At 44.2% G+C, this 20,811-nt stretch overlaps 2 protein-coding genes across 2 annotated transcripts in view; one reads left to right on the top strand and one right to left on the bottom strand.

The window, feature by feature from the left end:
* Window positions 1-926: 926 nt before the first annotated feature.
* CCDC3 (coiled-coil domain containing 3) overlaps window positions 927-20,811 on the bottom strand; it is a 103,787-nt gene continuing 83,902 nt past the window's right edge. The window contains exon 3 of the mRNA XM_061181628.1: window positions 927-2,804. Within this exon, the coding sequence (XP_061037611.1) occupies window positions 2,529-2,804 (276 nt within the window). The 3' untranslated portion in view covers window positions 927-2,528. The remainder of the gene's footprint in view (window positions 2,805-20,811) is intronic.
* LOC133084849 (histone chaperone ASF1-like) lies at window positions 16,565-17,355 on the top strand. The gene has a single exon (XM_061181627.1). The coding sequence runs from the start codon at window positions 16,576-16,578 to the stop codon at window positions 17,188-17,190; it is 615 nt and encodes a 204-aa protein (XP_061037610.1). The 5' UTR covers window positions 16,565-16,575; the 3' UTR covers window positions 17,191-17,355.

The raw sequence follows: 20,811 nt of genomic DNA, 5'->3' as shown, positions 1-20,811 counted from the left end.
TAGTTTTGTTTTTTTTTAAACCATCATAGAATGTGGGCATTGCTGAGCCAACAGCTGATCCATAGTCGTGATTGGATTTTGCGTTCTCTCTCCCCAACGGAAGATGAGGATTTGCACCACAGAAGCGGGAATCCCTGTTAACTTCTGCTGCCAGGCAGGTACCACAAATGCGTGATGTGTGTTAAAAAAAAAAAAAAAAACCCAATCGGGGGTGGGTGTGATAGTAGCAGAGACAGCGGCCTGAACCGTAGTCCAGGGAAGGCTGGCATTCAAACACAGAAACCTCATCCCCACATGCGGTGTGGCCCACATGCCACCAGTTTGTAACTCCTGGGGACCCGGGTTTAAAGATGCTAGATTCTGTCAGCCTCTTGCTTATTATGTGACTTTGGCAGAGTCACTTAGCCTCCTTGAACCGCTGAGTGGAACTAAACCATGGCCCACAGCTCAGAGATAGTGCTACAACAGGTCGGCCAATGTGTGTGAAGTTCTGAGCAATTCTTGGGTTTTTCTTGCATGAACAATTCCTACTAGTACGAGCGGGTGGCGAGGGCTGCCATAAGATGACAACGTAGCAGATAATGGGGACCTGGGAGTTCCTGTTGGCACAGATCCTAATGTACTTTTGAAGACGTTGATTAATGAAGCTGCGTGTCCCTCGTGAGGTGAGGCCAGGATAACACTGCTCGTCTGCAGGTGTGTTGAGATGGGAACCCGGGGAGAGACAGGGTTAGCCTCATCCCAACGGGGAAAGCAGAGGAGGCTTGAGCTCAGTCTCCTAAATGCCTCAGGTGTGACCCACAGATGCTTCCCCCAGAGGATCTAAATGGCCTTTTCAGGCCAAAGCTGGAAATCCTGCAGGCCCCCTGCTCCAAAAGAAACACGCATTGCTTTACTGCTGTGGCTGAACTATTGCTCATGTTTATTGAAAAGGCAGAACATAATGCATCCGAAGAGATCCAGCTTCCACAGTTCTCCAAACGCTGGCTGTAAATCACTGTTAGGCTTGTCATTCCCTTGGGTGGCAGCAAAACTGCTGGAATGAAACGTCCCTGGGAAGAATAAACCACAAGATGTGCCTTCTATTGTACCAGACCATGAAGATTACAGCTGATGAAGTGCTGGCAGAAGCTTAGCAGTAAAGAGCCCTTGAGCAAAAGTCCCCATGCTGTGCAGTCCAGGGCGTTGACTTCTCCTCTGAGGCCATCGCCTACCATCAAGACCCAAGTGTCGCAAGGCTCAGGCCCCAGACGCGCTACCAGAGCAAGAAGGACATGGTTTTTCTAAAGGCAGTGGATGGAAATCTGACTCTAACTGCCATTTCCAATGGAGAGGATGGCATTGTTGGGCCCTCCTGTATCTGGGGTGGTAAAGGGGCAGCTTCTACCTAAAATAGCAGGGAAGGGACACTGGTTGGTTTGGAGAACCATTATCAGAAGATAACCAAGGGATGGGCACTTCTCAGTCACACAGCTGGGACGCGATCACATGTGGCTAAGGGAAGGGCTCAAGTGTTAGGTATTGTGAATATCTTTTACTTGCAATACTCTTTCTAGAGGTTTCTTCCCAAAGAAGGTGAAGCGATTGTACGTAGGATCTAATGCAGTGAGAAGCGGGCTGATGTGCAAACACTACTCCCAGGGTCTGCCTGGACAGTCCAGGTGGGTGGAAAGCATTTGCATAAAGAAGCCAAGATCGGAATGCCCTCAACAAGCCCTTTTGGGAGAGAGCCTGGATAGCAACGGGGCAAGGTCCCCTGACCCCAGTAGGTAAGGAGGTGTCTTTGCACAACAGAAGTTCACAACATAGTGGGTCAGCTCACCTCGAATTCAGACAAGTTGGAAGTAATCACTGAGCAAACAGTAAGTTAGAATTTAGCAGGGGCTGAGATACTTAGAAATGTGCTTTGATGAAACAGGACAGGCCCATAAAGGCAATTCCCCTTTAGATTAAAGGGGCCCATGGGAAACCTCTGTAACTCTGGATAGCTGAGGTTGGAAATCAGGTATAATTCTTCTTAATTACCTGCCACCTGTAGCCCCGCTCCCTGACTTGTGATGAGCTCCCTAGGTCTTAATGACACCAGAAGATCCCACGACCTATCAATCATTCCTTCAAACTGACGGCTGTCCTGCTGCTCAGAGCTGGGACCACGCTGCCTTTCTTCGGAGATGGAGGCTGAACCCCTTGAGTTCTTGTACCTCTAGAGATTCTAAAATGTTCTTTCCCTAATAAGTGCACTTTTTCCAAGCTGCTCCTGGAAGCCAGGGACAGGCCCCAGGCAAGCGCATGGCACTGCCGGCATCAGAGCACTGGGTCTGGGACAAGGCCAGGGAAGGGCAGGAGGCCGGCAGCCAAGGAGATAGGAGACTTGCCCTGTAAACCAACTAGACGCTACCAAATGCACAGTAAAAATATCATCATCTACAAGAGTTCTTGAGCTATGTGCACGTATAAACCCAGTGTCCTTTTCCACTCCCTGTGAGAGGCCTCAGCGGGTACCAGGTGAGGCCAAGGCTCCATCCCTGCTACCCCCGCAGGTAGGCGGCGCCCGCGGGCTCGCGGCCCAGCGCGTTGATGTGCGGGAGCGCGCCTGCCGTGGCCGCCAGCTTCTCGCTCAGCTTCTGGTTCAGCAGCTCCAGGTGGCGGCTGTTCTTCCGCGCCTGCCGCAGGGACCTCTTGACCTTCTTCACCCGGTCCCGCAGCTGCTTGTTCCGCTTCTCCAGCGTGGCCACCTTCTGCTGCAGCTTCTTGACGTGGTCCTCCTCCTCAAACAGGGCCTTCTGCACCGAGGAACACATGAGCTGGGGAGGAAACACCAGGAGACGCAGGTGAGTTTCAGAAAACCTCCCCAGGTGAGCTTCCTGGTGCTGCCAGCCCGGCAACACAGACCACGATGTCACCCATGGCCCCAGCCCGGGATAAGGACAGCCCTCATGCCCCCTTCTTGCTTTCACCCTGTGGACCCCAAATGCAGAGCCCCCCTCTTTTGCTTTCTGTGTTTGGGTACCCTAGATAATTTTGTTTTAAAAAGATACTCCATGGTTTTGACTTCTTACATGCCTATCGATTTGCATCCTATTGAGTCCCTGTTGGAGCAGGTCACTCTTCACTTTTTGCTCTCATTCAGCAGTTTTGCCTGTTCAATTCTAATCTGGCTCTAGAACATTTTACAGTAAAGCCAAAGCTTGAGGATCACCCACTTGGAAGCAAAACGGGATCCACAGAGGGCCTTCAGCGTATTTCCACGAAAGGGCTTTGCCTGCACTGAGGCGCAAATACCCTCATTCTGGAAACCTTTCTAGTCATCGTGGGATGGGCTGGAAGTGAGTGTCTCTTTTGAAAAATTGAGTTTTTGTTTCTTACCTAAGCCACCTTGGTTTCTTACAGAAAAAAGAGATATTCTAAATATGTCACTCTAGCAAAAAGGACAGAGCTCTAGTGACCCAAGAAGTAAAAGAACAAAACCCGAAACAGAAAGATGCACAGAGAATATGAATAGTCTACAGGAAAGGTAATATACAAATATCTCAAACATATGAAAAACTTAGCCCTACTCTTAATAAGATAAATGCAAAGTAGATCCACAATGGATTGCTTTTTTTTAACAAAATGAAATTTTGAGTTTACCCTTTGGTAAAATCAGAGTCAGCATTTGGGGAAATAAATAGGCATTCTCATATACTGTGGGTAGGGTGTAAACTTCTATAAAGAGCAATCTGTGTCAAAATGAAAATTGCATATACCCTTTGATCTAGTCATTCTGGGACTTCATCTGATAGAAACACTCCCATATATGCAAATATATATTTATATATTATATATAGTATAATTATAATTATAATATGTATTTATATATATATATATATACACACACACACATAAAACAACTAACACTGTTAGAAGAAGGTTGAGGAATGACATTGGCATCATGGCCATATGAGACATCCCTCTTCCCACCCCCAACAAAAATGGCATCTATCCATGAACAAAAGTGACTTTAAGAGAACTGTGGGATCCACCAAGGGACCCAGGAGGAGTCTTGCCCACCCATTGCATCTATGCATGCCTGTCTCTAGTATTCTATTGTGTCCACAGAACATATTTTTCCCTGTATATGCAAACTAAATGATTGTTCATTTTAAAGCATTAAAAAAAAAGACAAACATCAGTCCTGGCTGTGGACCCTTCAGTGGTCTGTGAGCTTCCTCCAGCCCCTCTCAGGCAAAGAACCTCAACAGATATTTCTCCAAAGAAGATATACAAATGGCCGACCAGTATATGAGAAGGTGCTAGACATCACTCATCGTCAGGAAAATACAAATCAAAACCACAATGAGGAGCAGGCAAGCAAAGGAACCTGTTGTTTGTTCTCACTGCCCCCCCCCACCCGCTCCACTGCAGCAGGGGTCCCCATAAAGCCTTGACTGAATTTGGCCTCTGATCAATTTCTATCGATTAAGGAGGCCAAGAACCCTAGTTGGTAACATATTTTGTGGTGCCCAACGTGGGGCTTGTCCCTTCTGGGGAGAGGATCTGGGCACCTCCGGGACCACTGAACGCAGCTTCCCCGTGGGTGACAAGCGGCCACCTGAACCTCTCGTTTCAGCATCACCTCGTTTGGTAAGTCTGCCTTTCTGGCCCGCGAGGGGGCTCAGTACCCTCATTCAGGCAACGCTTCTCCCGTCCCCTTTGTCCCTCACCATTTTCCCTTTCCCTCTCCTGAAATCTCTCTACTTCTCTCTCTGTCCTGTCCTCCTTCTGTCCTGTCCTTCCAAGAGAGTGGATGTCGGGCAAGCTACAGCTCCCTCTGGCCGGCAATGGCTCACCTTGATGGGTGACAAGCAGAGGTGGGAGAGGCTCCCTCCACACCTTGCAGACCTTGGTCCAGCGGGCTCTCCCGGACTGGAGATTTATGAGAGGGATAGAGGTTCAAACCTCATATCGTGTAGTGGGCTGTAAGTCCGATCGTCCCAATATTCTCACCTTTATTTTCCTGCCGCCAAGAGAAGTCCCGTTGGGAACGAGCTGAAGCGGCAGATTTCTATATACTGGTGCATGCGTGGGTGAGGGTCCCACCTGTGGGTCGGGGACCCACAGACGACGTACAGCTGGCTGGTTTCCGGGCTTGATCACCCCGGTGGGCAGTGGACGGGTGCTCCTTCCTTCACTGGCCCTTTCTGGAAGCGTGCAGATTGGTACCTGACTAGACAGACGCAGGGGGCGTGCTGAAAAGGCAATCTCTCTTTCTCTTTTTCAGTCTTTTCTGTCTCTCCTCCCTTTACCTCTCCCTTGGTCCTTACCCCTACCCTCCCATCCCCTTAATCCTGAAAACTTCTTGTTTGTGTCTTTAAGTTTTGCGATTGGTATCTTTGTGATGTAGTTTTTGTCTGTCCAGCTGTTCCTGCAAGTCTCTGCCGACATTGTGAGTACATACAAACACAGCCCACGTTGCCTGAGACTCCAGCCCTGGGTTACTTAGTGGGATTTTAAAGAACAAAAAGAAAAGACAGGAGCTTGCATCTCTCTCTCCTCTGCACTTGCAATGTCACTATTCTGCCTGAGCTCAAGGGGCTTGCATCTCTCTCCTCTGCCTTTGCAATGTAACTCTTCTGCCTGGGCTCTCAGGAACCACCTGATTCATCTGTAGTCCCCCAGACTGAGGGGGAAAAAAAGGCCATTTTAAATTCAAGCGGGAAAACTATGAGATCTCTGCTTCTATAGAAATTAACTTGTCTAGCTTAAGCTGTGGGTTTAATTAATTAATACAGACCCATCTTTAGAGTTATCAACATTAAGTACAATACTTTCATTGTATCTAGGGTTACCGGAAGTCAATAAGTGCATATTGTTCCTGTTATAAAAATCTGTCAACAGGGATAATAACCTGATATGATTAAATTTTTAAGTAAATGTAACTGGGATAAGAACTTTTTGCTAAACTACATAGGAATAATTATGTTTTGGAAACGTCCATCTAAAACCGTCTCTCCAATTTTTGGTAAATTTGAAGCTAAAGAAGTAATTAAGATAGAAATTAATTGTATATTCAGGCCATTTCAAATAAGATAAACTATTGGAACATTAATTGCTAAACAGGTCTAAATTTACCTACTTTTGTCTCCTTGTGAGAGAGAAATTAAGCTGTTTGGTGCCACCTTGAGATGTTCGCTGCCAATTTATGGAATGCTAATGTGAAAGACAGTTCATGGTTGCTTAAGGAAAGTAGGATGCGTAAGAAAAGAAGGTATGAGGAATGGAAATATATTTTGGTGAAAGGAAAAAGGATGACTTTGTCCTAGAGCTGGCTGTTTCTGAATGGGGAAAGAATAAGGGACAAAGTATGGCTACAGAAAGTTGCAGGTTTGAGGAAGAGGAACATTAGGAACTTTGTATGTGGTCAGGATTTTCTAAGGTTGGATTAAATTTAATTAGGTAAATGGATTTTAAGAGTAGGTTGATGCAAGACTGGGCTTGGTTTCTCTGTTCTCTTACGAGAGAAAGTTTTCCCAGGATCAGGTTCAAAGTCAGCCCCCACCTTTCCCCCCTTCGGGAAGTAGCAACGGCAACAGAGGGATGATTAGAGCGCACAGCCCCTTCTCAATGGGAGACTTAGGAACCTGTAAGGAGAGGTTTGGCAGGTTCTCAGAGAATCCTGACAAATTTAGGGATGAATTTATCAGGCTGGGATTGACATTCTCTCTCACCTGGCAGGACATCATGTTTATTCTGGCCCACTGCTGCACCCCAGATGAAAAGGAGCGCATACTGAGAAAGGCCAGGGAACACGCAGATGGCCGACTGGCCACCAATCCACACGGCCAAATTTATCAGGTGGGTGGGACGCAATCCCAGAACATGACCCACACTGGGACTATGAAAGATCGTGTAGGCCAGGCTAGGATGAGACATTATATTACTTGTCTATCAGAAAGAATGAAAAGGTGTATGGTGAAGCCAGTAAATTACGATAAGGTCTGAGAGGTTACACAGGAAGAAGGTGAAAGCCCAGCAGGCTTCCTGAGCCGGGTGACAGAGGCATTCAGGAAGTACACCAATACAGACCCTGAGTCCGCAGAAGGGAGGACACTCTTGGCCATGCATTTTATCACCAAGGCTACTCCTGATATCTGGAGACAGTTAGTTACAGAAGCTTGCGGCTGGGCCCCAAGCCCCACTGTCAACCCTGAGGAGGCCTTCAAGGTCTGTAACAACCGAGACTTAACAGAAGAGGCCGATAAGGATAAGAGGCTAATAAAGAAAACGCAGCTTCTGGCTGCTCTGATTCACCCACCACCTCGAGGGGACCCTGGAGGGCTGAGAAGGCTGGACAGACCACCAAGAAGCCCCTTGGACCCAAACCAGTGTGCCTTTTGTCGGAAAGGGGGGCACTGGAAGGCGGAATGTCCTGGGCGCCCAAGGGGCAGCCCCAACCGGCCCCAGTTCCTTGCAAACCTCTCGGATGAGAGATTCCCGCGCACCAGCTGAAGGGGCCCGAGCACCTGCTCGGGTCACCCTCGATGTGGCAGGTAGGAGAACTGAATTTCTTGTAGACGCTGGAGCCGCCTGCTCTGCTCTGACTTGGCCAGCTGGCCCCCTCTCCAGCCATGACTGTGCTGTGACGGGAGTCGATGGACAGCCAAAGGAAAGGCAATTTACATCCCCTCTTGCCTGTGGAATCGGGTCCATTATTATTACTCACTCCTTTTTGTACATGACAGAATGCCCTGTCCCTTTCCTCGGGAGAGACTTGCTAAATAAGTTAGGAGCTAGTATTTTCTTAGGTGAAGTCAGGGTGAAGTCCAAGAAGGTAATCCGAACGGAGAATGCATCTATTAGTAGTCCCAGATGACCCACCTGTTGGGCATCAAAATATGCCCCAAGACATCCCCCAAGAAATTACAGAACAGGTAGATCCTGCAGTTTGGGATACCTCGGTGCCAGGAAGGGCAAAACGTGTTCCCCCAATAAAAATAAGGTTAAGCCTGGGGAAAAATACCCCTGGAAGAGACAATATCCTTTAAAGCCTGAGGCCCCGAGAGGAATCCGGCCGCTGCTCGGCAGATTCCTGAAACACGGACTCATTAGGCCCTGCTCATCCCCCTGCAGCACCCCGATCCGCCCCGTACAGAAGCCTAGCGGGGAGTGTCGGTTTGTGCAAGCCTTACGAGCATTAATGAGAGCTTTGCAATTAGGGAAGGATAAGAAATTAAATATTTTCACTGACTCTAAATATGGGTTCCACGTGCTACATGCTCATGTTGCCATATGGAAAGAAAGAGGAATGTTAACCACTAGAAGTTCCCCCATAAAACGTGAAGATTTGATTCTGGTCTGTTAGAAGCAGAGTAGCTTCCTACCCAGGTAGCAGTAATCCACTGCAGGGGCCATCAGAGGGATGGATCTTTTGTGATCTTTTGTGAGCCAAGGGAACAGCAAAGCTGATCAAATTGCAAAACAGGCAGCTGAATTGCAGGAACCTGAACAAGTTAAGGCTCTAGTGATTGGCCCCCCCTGAACTCCCTAGCCTCCCCCAGTTTTCCCCACAGGAACAAGAAAATGCTGAGAAATGGAGCTATGAGAAGGGAAGCACAGGCTGGTATAAAAAGGAGGATAAGGTTCTAATCCCTGAAGCCCAACAATGGAAACTCACCAAGAGCTTACATGACGCCACCCACTATGGGAGGGATGTTCTATGGGACTTGATGCAAAAGGGTTTTTCAGGAAAGGGGCTTAAAAGAACAATAAAACAAGTAACGCTTGCCTCGCCTGTAATAACCCACAGGCCCATCCAATGCCCCCTTCGTTACTCAGGCCAGTTCAACGCCGAGGGACATACCCGGGGGAAGACTGGCAGTTAGATTTCACCCAAATGCCCCCACGATCAGGATATAAATACCTTCTGGTGTTTGTTTGTTGATACTTTCACAGGATGGGTTAAAGCCTTCCCCACCCGATCTGAAAATGCCATGGAAGTCTGTAAGTCCCTTTTGAAAGAAATAATTCCTCAGTTTGGACTTCCAAAGTCCCTGCAGAGCGATAACGGGCCCTCTTTTATAGCCAAAATCACACAGGGGCTCACAACAGCCCTAGGGCTAGACTACAAGCTACACACCTCTTGGCACCCCCCAGTCTTCAGGGAAGGTAGAGAAAATGAACCATCCTTTAAAGAAAACCTTAGCAAAGCTCCGCCCAGAGACTCATGCACCCTGGACCAACCTGCCTCTTACTGTACTCCTCAGGGTCCGTGTAGCCCCCAGGAGTGGTCTGAAACTTAGTCCACTTGAAATGACCTACAGGAGGCCTTTTCTTACTACTGACATTCTACAGGATGAGGAAGTGAACCAGACCCTGAGATATATTATTCTAGGACAAGTTCAGAAAGCAATCCAGGACTATGCCTACAAGGCACTGCCAGCTCCCACTAAAAATACAGAGGAAGGAGCAGTTCCTTCACAAATAAACCCTGGGGACCCAAGTTCTTCTCAACACCTGGAAAGAGGGCTCCCCCAAAGACCAACTATTGCCAAAATGGAAGGACCACTATAAAGTAATTTTAACCACCCCCACTGCTGTCAAACTGCAAGGGGTATCTGTTGGGTACACCTGCCCAGACTAAAGCTTTTACTTCCAGAAACCCCACGGGTCACAACAGAAGAACAATGCACCTGTGAGCCAGCGGAAGCTCTGAGATACCTATTCCAAAGACAGGTACCATCAACACGTAAGTAAAATGATGTAGTGAGTTGGCTCCTATTTGAAGCCTTAATGGGACTTGGGACCTCTCTTGTTTCCTTGGCTGATGTGGTTCTTGACAATCGTCTGGCCCTTGAGTACCTTCTGGCAGAGCAAGGCAGAGTTTGTGCGATACCTAATACTTCCCGCTGCACTTGGATCAATGCAACAGGACAGGTAAAAGTTAATATTAAGGAAATATAAGCGCAGGCAGAGTGGCTTCGTAATTTTGGCAGGGGTGATATCGCCTTCCTTGTTTGGTCAACAGTCAAGGAAGCCCAAAGTTAGCCTGGTTCCTTCCCTTTCTAGGCCCTTTAATGGCGATTGTTGTTCTCCTTTTTAGCCTTTGTTTGTTTAACCTTTTGGTTAAGTTTGTGTCTTTTAGGCTCCAACAGTTTGAAGTAAGGCTCATGATGGCTCAAGAAATTCAGCCCATTCCAGCGGAAAGTGGCCCAGGTCCCTACAGGTCCTTGGAACAGTCAGCGAGGGACTTCTCCTCTAGGGTAGGCTAGGGTCTGTGGCCCCTGTCCAGCAGGAGGAAGTTTCAGAAGAAGAGACCTTCAGCCTCTTACCCCTTAATAAATGTGTAGAGTCTCTCAGGGGGGAATGAGACAGGCTGGGACCTGGGACCCTGTACTGCAGTGCTGCAATGCTTGCACCTGGGCACACCTCTCCTCAAGCAACAAATTAAAAGAAACTGTATGGGACTAAAAATTACTGCGTGCATGCTCAGTTGGGAAAATTCTGGACAAAAGATACAAAGAGACCAAAAAAACCCAACTGCCATTTTGAGGAGCCTGGAGCAAAAGCAGGGGGTCTGGAGCAAAAGCAGGGTACTTGCGCATGCCCCCTGCACACACCACCACCTAAGGGGTGGGCAAAACACCTAAGCTACCCCTTCGGCCCAACCCCTGGACACACCCCTACCCTCACCCCATATAAGGAACAAGCTCGCCCCCTCTCAGGGGGTGGGCAAGCAAGGGAACCTGTTGTTTGTTCTCGTTCCCCCCTGCTGCAGCAGGGGCCCCAATAAAGCCTTGCCTGAAAAAACCAACCAACCAAACAAAACCCACAATGAGGTATCACTCACAGCTGTCATCAAAAAGACAAGAAATATGGTTCCAGTTCAAGATGGTGACATAAGAGGATTCTGAGCTCACCTCCCACCATGGACATACCGAATCTACAGCTATATACAGAACATCTTCCCCTGAAAGAAACCCCAAAACTACGAGTGACCCCTACATACCAGGCAACCAAGAAAAAAATGTACATTGAAGCAGGTAGGAGAGGCTGAGACAATCTCATCTTAAACCCGGTGCAGCAACCTGCAATCAAGAGGGAACTGACAACTGAGCTTATCCCTGAGGAGCAAAGGGGTTGAACCCCACATCTGGCACCCCAACTTTTAAGACCTGCACCTGAGAGACGAGCCCCTGAAACTTCCAGGTTTGAAAGCCACCAGGGCTTGCCTCCCTGAGACCCACAGGCTATGAGTGAACTGAGAACAGTTCTTAAAGGGCTCACACAGACTCACCTGGCTACCCAGCACCAGGGCCCAGTGCAGAGGCAGCCGACTGAAAAGCACCCGATTCGCTTATCTGAAAGCTTTGGCCTGAGCGGCAGGCTTCTCATTGAACACACAACTAAAGGCCAACTGAAATACTCGACAAAGACTATGGCCTTCGGGAGGCATTGTCATGCTTCCCCTCTGCTCCACCCTAGGTTGTGGTGTCTCCGAGAAAGGGGCTTATGTACACATCTGACACCCTAGCTTTTGTGTCTGCCACCCAGAGAACACATCCCTTGATAGCGTGGCTCTGGTGGCCAGTGGGGCTTGTGTTCATGGGTTCATCAGGATGGTAGCAAACAAAGAAATAGTTCTTAACTGGCTATTACCACAGGGTTCAAGGCAGAGGGAGCAGACAGAAATGCCCATCTCCCAGTCTTCTCCTAAAAGAGATATTTGCAAACTGTAAAAGCTTCTACATGAGGGCTTGGCTTCCAATCAGTCTGAATCTAGGTGCTGACTGAAATCCTCCCCTGACAGGTCTTGGCACACCCTCAACTACTGCGAGCCACTAAGAATAAAGTAGGCTTCTTGGACAATCAATCACAAAGGTTTGAGAGATATCCAAGAGCTAGGGCAGAGTTGAGCGATAAGGTTCATCTCCTACACAAAGCCACTCCTTCAAGACTGGGAGAGGTAGTTGTTTCATCTAACGCATATAAGCCATAGATTGTCAAGGAAAAATGAAGACACAGAGGAATATTTCCAAAGGAAAGAATAAGATAAAACCTCAGAAAAAGACCTTAATGAAATGGAGATGAGTAATTTACCTGATAAAGAGCTCAAAAGAATGGTGATAAAGATGCTCACTGAGCTCAGGAGAAAAATGCATGCATAAAATGAGAATTTCAACAGAGATCAAAAATATAAGAAAGTACCAAAATAGAAGTGACAGAGCTGAAGAATACAATAACTGAACTGAAAAATACAATAGAGGTGTTCAACAGCAGACCGGATGAAGCAGAAAAAAAGGATCACTGAACTCAAAGACAGAGCAGTGGAACTCATCCAATCAGAACAGCAAAAAGAAAAGAGAATGAAGAAGAGTGAAGATAGCCTAAGGGACTTACGAGACAACATCAAGCAAAAGGGGTCCCTAAAGAGGAAGAGAGAAGGGGCAGAAAACTTGATTGAAGAAATAATGGCTGAAAACTTCCCTAACCTAGATCCAGATCCAGGAAACCCAGAGAGTATTAAATAAGATGAACCCAAAGAGACCCACACCAAGATACATTGTAATTCAAGTATCAACAGTTAAAGACAAGGAGAGAATCTTAAAAGCAACAAGAGAAAAATAACTTGTTATGTACAAGGGGAACCTACAAGACTATCAGCAGATTTTTCAGCAGAAACTTTGCAGGTCAGAGGGAGTGGCATGATATATAAAGAGCTGAAAGAAAAATAAAAAACTGCCGACTAAGAATACTCTACCCTGGAAAACTGTCCTTCAGAACTGAAGGAGAAAGAATTTTCTAGACAAGCAAAAGCAAAAGAATTTCATCACCACTAGACCAGCCTTACAAGAAATGTTAAAGGGAGTTATTCAAGCTGAATAGAGAAGGTGCTAATTAGTAACAAGAAAACATTAAAAAGTATGAATCTCACTGGTAAAGGTAAATATATAGTAAAATTCAGAATAATCTCATGTCAGAAAGGCAGTGGGTTAATCACTTGTAAAGCCAGTATGAAGGTAATAAAAGATAAAAGTAGAAAAATAACTATATAACTTGTTACTGGATACACAAGATAAAAAGATGTATTTGTGACATCAAAAGCATTGGAAAATAAGTTATTAACTTAAAATGGACTGTTACAAGTTGTTTTACATAAACCTCATGGTAACTACAAAGCAAAAACCTATAGTAGATAAACAAAATATAAAGAGAAAGGACTCTACCACTACAGAAAATCATCAAACAACAAAGAGCAAGAGAAGAGAAAGGAACAGAGGAATTACAAAACAACCAGAAAGAAATTAACAAAATGGTAATAAGTACATACCTATAAGTAATTACATTAAATGTAAATGGACTATCTCCAATCAAAAGACAGAGTGGCAGGACTTCCCTGGTGGCACAGTGCTTAAGAATCTGCCTGCCAATGCAGGGGACATGGGTTCGAGCCCTGGTCCAGGAAGATCCCACATGCCGTGGAGCAACTATGACCATGTGCTGCAACTACTGAAGCTTGCGTGCCACAACTACCGAAGCCCGCACGCCTAGAGCCCATGCACCACAACAAAGAGTAGCCCCCGCTTGCTGCAGCTAGAAAAAGCCCACGTGCAGCAACGAAGACCCAACGCAGCCAAAAATAAATAAGTAAATAAATAAAGACAGAGTGGCTGAATGGATATAAAATACGACCCGTCTATACGCTGCCTAAAAGAGACTCACTTCAGCTTTAAGGACACACAGAGACTGAAAGTAAAGGGATGGAAAACGATATTCCATGCAAATGGAAACCAAAAGCAAGCTGGGGTAGCTGTACTTATACTGTAAGACAAACTATAATAAGAAACAAAGGTCATTAATATAATGATAAAGGGATCAGTTCATCAAGAGGATATAACATTTGTAAATATTTATGCACTCAACATAGGAGCATCTAAATATATAAAGCAAATATTAACAGACCTAAAGGGAGAAATAGACAGCAATACAATAATAGTAGGGGACTTCAGTATCCCCCATCAATAATAAATAGATTATACAGACCGAAAAATAAGGAAACATTGGACTTAAACTACATGTTAGACCAGATAGACTTAACATTTACAGAACATTCAATCTAAAAGCAACAGAACACAGATTCTTCTCATACGCACAGGAAACATTCTCCAGGATAGCTAATATGTTCGGTTCCAAAACAAGTCTTAATAAATTAGAACGCTGAAATCTTATCAAGCAGCTTTTCTGACCACAATGGTATAAAAGTAGAAATCAATTATAGAATAAAACTGGAAGATTCAAAAATATGTGGAGATTAAACATGCTCCTGAACAACAAAAGGGTCAAAAGAGAAAATCAAGAAATAAAACATACCATAACTTGTGGGATGAAATAACATCAGTTGTAAGAGGGAAGTTCATAGTGATAAATGCCTACATGATGAAACAAGAAAGATCTCAAACAACCTAACTTTACACCTCAAGGACCTAGAAAAAGAAAAAATAAAGCCCAAATTTAGTAGAAGGACTATAAGCTGGTTTTCTGAAAAAATACTAATCTTCAGCTAGATTCAGTAAGAAGAAAAGAGACATAAATAAAATCAGAAATGGAAGGAGGTATTACACCTATTACAGCAGATCATAAGAGACTATGAACAATTATACACCACCAAACTGGACAATTTGAAGAAATGGATAAATTCCTAGAAACATACAACCTACCCACACTAAATCATAAAATAGATAGAAAATCTGAACAGACCAAGTACTAGTAAAGAGATTGAATCAGTAATCAAAAACTTCCCAAGAAACAGAAGTCCAGGACCAGATGGCTTCAGTGGTGAATACTACCAAACGTTTAAAGAAAAATTAATACCAATCCTTCTCAAACTCTTCCAAAAAATAGAAGAGAGAACACTTCCAAACTCATTTTACAAGGCCAGTATTATCTTAATACCAAAACCAGACAAGGACACCACAGAAATCACAAGCCAGTACCCCTGATGAATACAGATGCAAAGATCCTCAACAAAACATTAGCAAACTCTTTTCAACAATATATTAATAGAACCATATACCATAATCAAGTGGCATTTATTCCCGGGGTGCAAAGATGGTTCAACATCTGCAAATCAGTTAATGTGCTACACCACATTAATAAAATGAAGGATAAAAATCCTATCAATAAATGCAGAAAAAGCATTTGACAAAATTCAACATCCATTTATGACAAAAACTTTGGTGGAGGATTAGGCCTCGAGGGCAGAGCTCTCATGAATGGGATTAATGTCCTTATAAAGGAGGCCTGAGAGCTCCCTTGCCCCCTCTGCCATGTGAAGATACGAGAAGAAGTCTGTGACCTGGAAGAGGGCCCTCACCTGTCCATGCCGGCTCCCTGACCTTGGACTTCCAGCCTCTAGAACCTTGAGAAAAAAATTTCTGTTGTTTATAAGTCCCCCAGTAAGTGGAATTTTGTTATGGCAGCCCAAACAGACTAAGACCCCCTGGTACATAGTAAATGTCCACTAAATGTTGGTCATTATTATGGTATAGAGTTCAATCTCTTAAAACCCTTAAGACCTTTGTGACTGGACCCAGCCTGCATCTCCAGTCTTACTTATCATCCTTCTGTTCACACACTTTATGCCCAAAGCATCCTGGCTCTAGTTGTCCCCCAGTATGTCTTGTTCTTTCCCATCTCTGGGCCTCTGCGTGCTCTTCCTTCCTCCTGGAGGGCTGGTCGACCCCAGCTCTGTCTGGCAGTCCTAGAACCATTCTGCAGGTCCACCCCCATGACACTTTCCATAGGTGTCTCTCCAATTACACATAACGTTTCCTACTCCCCCATCTCCATAGCACGCAGAGCTATTCATACAGCACACACCAAGCACCACACAGCCCCGGGGGTATGTGCACTGCCCTCGTCACATCGCAAACTACCGAAGGCCTATTTCACCATGGTCTTTGTAGCCTTGTTGCCCTGGCCATTTTAGGCATACACTAAAACATCTGAATCAAGTTAAGTGTTCCAAAAATACCTGTCATTTAACAAAGAGCTTTTGCCACTGTTAGGGGGTTGGGGGGAGGGAACATGTGCCACACTGCCCTCTTCTGGCCAAAATGAGCCCCTCGAAGAGAAGGTGCCACAGGAGACTCTAGAGAACTCATTATTTATATAGTATATGACCAGATATCATCTATATAACTTTCTGACAGTTTAATATGGCCACATACTAGGCTCAGCACTTTATAGCCACTCTCACTAAGTCATGATCGTTCTCTAAGTTATGACAGATCCTTGAACCAAGAACAAGATAAAAGAATCCAAGCAAAGTCTATTAAAAGAAGAGGACTGGGTTTTGGGGGGGATCGACATGTACACACTGCTGTATTTAAAATGGATAACCGGAAATAGGAAAGCTGCAAAACACTGTGGAGTGTTCCCGTGTAAATAAAAAGAGGAAAAAAAAGTTTCTCAAGTCACCGCTGCACGACGTCGGGCTGGCGCCGGGGCGGGGGTCTGCGCTCTCCCGAGCGGCCGCGCGCTGGACTTCGTTGTGCCGCAACAAGCCCCTGTTCCCATTGTTTGTGTTTTTTTCAAAATATGGCAAAGGTTCAGGTGAACAATGCAGTGGTGCTGGATAACCCTTCTCCTTTCTACAACCCATTCCAGTTCGAGATCACCTTCGAGTGCATCGAGGACCTGTCTGAAGACCTGGAATGGAAAATTATCTATGTGGGCTCCGCAGAAAGTGAAGAATATGATCAAGTTTTAGACTCTGTTTTAGTGGGCCCTGTTCCTGCAGGAAGGCATATGTTTGTATTTCAGGCTGATGCACCTAATCCGGGACTCATTCCAGATGCAGATGCAGTAGGTGTAACAGTTGTGCTAATTACATGCACCTATCGAGGCCAAGAATTTATTAGAGTTGGTTATTATGTAAATAATGAATACACTGAGACGGAATTAAGGGAAAATCCGCCAGTAGAACCAGACTTTTCTAAGCTTCAAAGGAACATTTTGGCATCCAATCCCAGAGTCACTAGATTCCACATTAATTGGGAAGATAACACAGGAAAACTGGAAGATGCAGAGAGCAGTAATCCAAATCTACAATCACTTCTTTCAACAGATGCATTACCTTCAGCATCAAAGGGATGGTCCACATCAGAAAACTCACTAAATGTCATGTTAGAATCCCACATGGACTGCATGTGACCACCTGCCATCCCTATAGTACAAATTAAGCTATAAAAACACACAGAACTATTTCCCTGAAATTCCGTAAGTACATAGTCAAGATACAATGTGAAGAATTTGTTTAAAAAACATCCTGTAGAAAGTTTATAAGAAAACCAGTATTTGAGCAAATTGTGGAATATAAATACAACTACTTTTAAGTAATTTTTTTCTCTAACGTGTTATTTGTTCTGAAACTAATCTGATTAAAATATATATATTATTTTCTTTTCCTCTATATGTAATTAAAGCACTTATAAAGAAAAATGAATCATTAGACCAGGTTGTAAAGATGTCTTAGCCTCTTGGACAATAATCTTTGGACCACTATTTTACTAATCTTTGAAAGAACAAAGTTAACTTCAACTAAAATGTGTCTTCCTGTGATAACACATAATTTGGTTTGATTTAAGGGGCAAGTTTTCATTCTTTTTACGGCATGCCCTTAAAGAAGGGATTTGAAGTCAACTGTATGCTACCAAGAACTCTAGGATCTGATTTTCCAGGCCACCTTGAAGCCTCTTATGGCTACTGTTCAGTTCATATAATGTTAGACAGCATTCAGTTTGGTTTCTAAGACAACAAATGTGGTTAATTGTTTATAAGGTCCTCTGGCTATGATTTTTGTTTTTATAACAGTTCAGGACATCAGAACACTCCTTGAATCATACATCATTATTACCCAGTGAATTCAGCAGGTCAAGAGCAGATACAAACTCCCTAAGTTTAAGAACAGGAGAGTATAATGACTCCGTTCCGTTCGTTAGATTTATAATACTATGAACTTAACTCTTTAAAACTGTTTTGCTAGGTCATCTGTTGTTGGCAGCATTTATATAAAAACAGTGGATTTGGAAAGATATATTTAGCTTTATCATAATAGATAAGTTACTATTTTGGAACTATATGTATTTTCACATGTAGTACTCTTCTCCATATCCCCTGACACTCATGCACAATAAGATTAGGCATATTTGTGGTGGACATATGTTAGATAGCTTTTCCAGGTAAGTTTTTTAAAAGCAGTCTTGGAAAGGAATGCATTAACTAAATGGGCCAAAAAGTTCTTTTTCTTTGATGAGAGCTAGGTCCTTCCTCGAAAAGTTTCTTATGCTCCAGTAAATTAAATGTAGAATATTCTCATTACTCTTGCTGCTAAGCAAGACATTAGCCATATAATGCAGAGTTATGCAGTGCCTTCATATCTAAAACTTTTATACTGCACTTTTTAAAGCTTTTATTTTGAGTAAGGGAAAGGGGCATTTGTCTGAATATGGATTCTAAGTTGTATATATTTCCTGTCATTCTAAAAAGTGACTTTGTGAAGCAAAATTTTGCTAAATGTTAAACTTTGAAATTTAATATACCAGATAATTAAAATACTGTCCACTAACTAGTTCAGACTTTAAAAGTAAAATACATCTGGCTGTTAAAACAATATGAAGAAAATTTCATTTTTGTCTAATTGCAATTAAAAGAAAATGTTAAAATATTAAAATGAAAATAAAAGCAATACCTTCCAACCAAAAAATAAATAAATAAAAAATAAAATGGATAACCAACAAGGTATTGCACAGGGAGCTCTGCTCGATATTACATAACAACCTAAGATACATGTATATGTATAACTGAATCACTTTGCTGTACACCTGAAACTAACCCAACATTGTTAATCAACTAGACTCCAATATAAAATGAAAAGTTAAAAAGGAGGACTGGGTTTTAATATGGCCGGCTGTTCATTTTGAAAGGACAGAATCCAATAGTGGGTTGGAACATAACATCAAAGAGAAGGCTGAGTTACATTTTATGACGTTCTTCACACGCTGCATTTTAAAATAATGAATGAGAGCAAACATGGTGGGATGCAACAAGCTCTGTGCTCTTGGTGGAACGTTAGTGCACATCTAAGACATCAACACTCTTCGCAGGCATCACTCAGACCCAGGGGCCAGCTGTTCCCTACTCTAGGGAGCTAGAGCAAGAGGAAGACCACCTTGACAATGGCCTGAAGAAACCAAGATGGAGCAAAGGGACAGCCGGAAAGTGTGTCTGTGTGTGTGTGGGGGGGGGGGGTAGTTATTAAAATGGGATGAATGGGATGACTGGAGTTCCTTGGTGAATATGTCACTCTCAATGCCTTAGCCTCTCTTTGACATGGGTAGGGTTTGAGCTGGAGCAGAAAGACATAGAAGGACTCTTGTCCAATGTCACCAATAGCAAAGCTGTGACCCAGGACCCCTTACCAAGCAGAAGGTCTTTATCTCTGCGGAAAGTGGGCTCTGCCTGCAAATAGGGAGGGCTTAGGCCCTAGGAATAAGAGGCTAACCCCATAAAATGAAGAAGCCATTGTCACAAGTGTCTCAAGCAGGCCTCCTGAATCCTGGCCTTCACCTCTTGAGAAAGCATGAATTTCTATGCAAGACCTGTGCTTTCAAATATATGTTTCTTTAAGAAACTATCCTTTCTCTGGAATGCTTTCCAAATGAAATCACTCTCTTTAGAAACTGCTTTTAAAATATACATATAAAAGGTCAACACACTTGCTCATTTAATTTTGTGTGCTTTATAAGAGGCTGAGAAGAGGAGGGGGAAAGGCCAGACCAAGAGGAAACACGTATTGCCACGTGTTCTTTGAAGAAGAACCAAAGAGAAGCAAATGATCATTTGGGGCAACCCCCAAGCAAATGATTCCTAATGGGCAGCCCCATCCTCAGGACCACATCACACCAGCTCTGATTGGCTACAGAGGAGAAAGCCCTTGCCTGTCAGATGTCTAAGCCCCCAGCATCTACCTGTGGCTGAGTCGCTTTTCTCTAGAAAGCTCCACTGCTTCAGGGTGGATGGGAAGGCTGTCATAGGGGAGCCTGCCCTTTTATTCTCAGACAAAAGGTAGGCTGGGATACCCATTCTTTACCTTCTTTTTAAAGTAACGTCTTTTTAAACTATAAAAGCAACATTTTATTGTAGAAAAACTTTTTCAAATTGAGACCAAAAAAAAGATAATTAAGATCATCTGTAATTCTGTTGCACTGAGATAGCCACTGTTGACATTTTAATACATCTCTTCCTAGGATTGTTTCTATTGGTATACATAAATATTTAAACAAAGTTGGACTCATGCCATTATTAGACTTTCTGATGTAACTTTTTCCCTTTGCTATTTTATCATGATTATTTTCTGGACACTTGTACATTTCCATTGAGCATTTCGATGGAAGCTGGGGGAGGGGGAGTCAGGTGGTTCTGCCCAGCTGCCATGAACTGCAAAACTCATCACTAGTTGTTAATCCTCCTCCATCCTTATAACCACAGGCCAACAGGGAAGGATGCCAAGATGGGCGTTTTTGCATCTGTGGGGCTGAATGATCTTAGGGTGGCCTTTCGGGTGGTCACCAGCCTCCAATGACAGGACAAACCCATGAGAGTTTCTCACCTGTGCTCTACCTAAAACCTTCCCATGTGTTCTCTGCTGTCCCCAGGAATCTCAGGTGCTGTGGGAAAGTTTCGCAATCAAGATCTTGAAGGGTTAAGGAATTGAAGCCATGTTACCATACAGAATCCATATACAATACAGAATCACCTCTAAATGATTAAAGA

This window comes from Eubalaena glacialis, chromosome 2, assembly GCF_028564815.1.
Source record: "Eubalaena glacialis isolate mEubGla1 chromosome 2, mEubGla1.1.hap2.+ XY, whole genome shotgun sequence".
NCBI lineage: Eukaryota > Metazoa > Chordata > Mammalia > Artiodactyla > Balaenidae > Eubalaena > Eubalaena glacialis.
The sequence above is the reverse complement of the archived record's forward strand: the minus strand, read 5'-3'. Positions and strand labels throughout refer to the sequence as shown.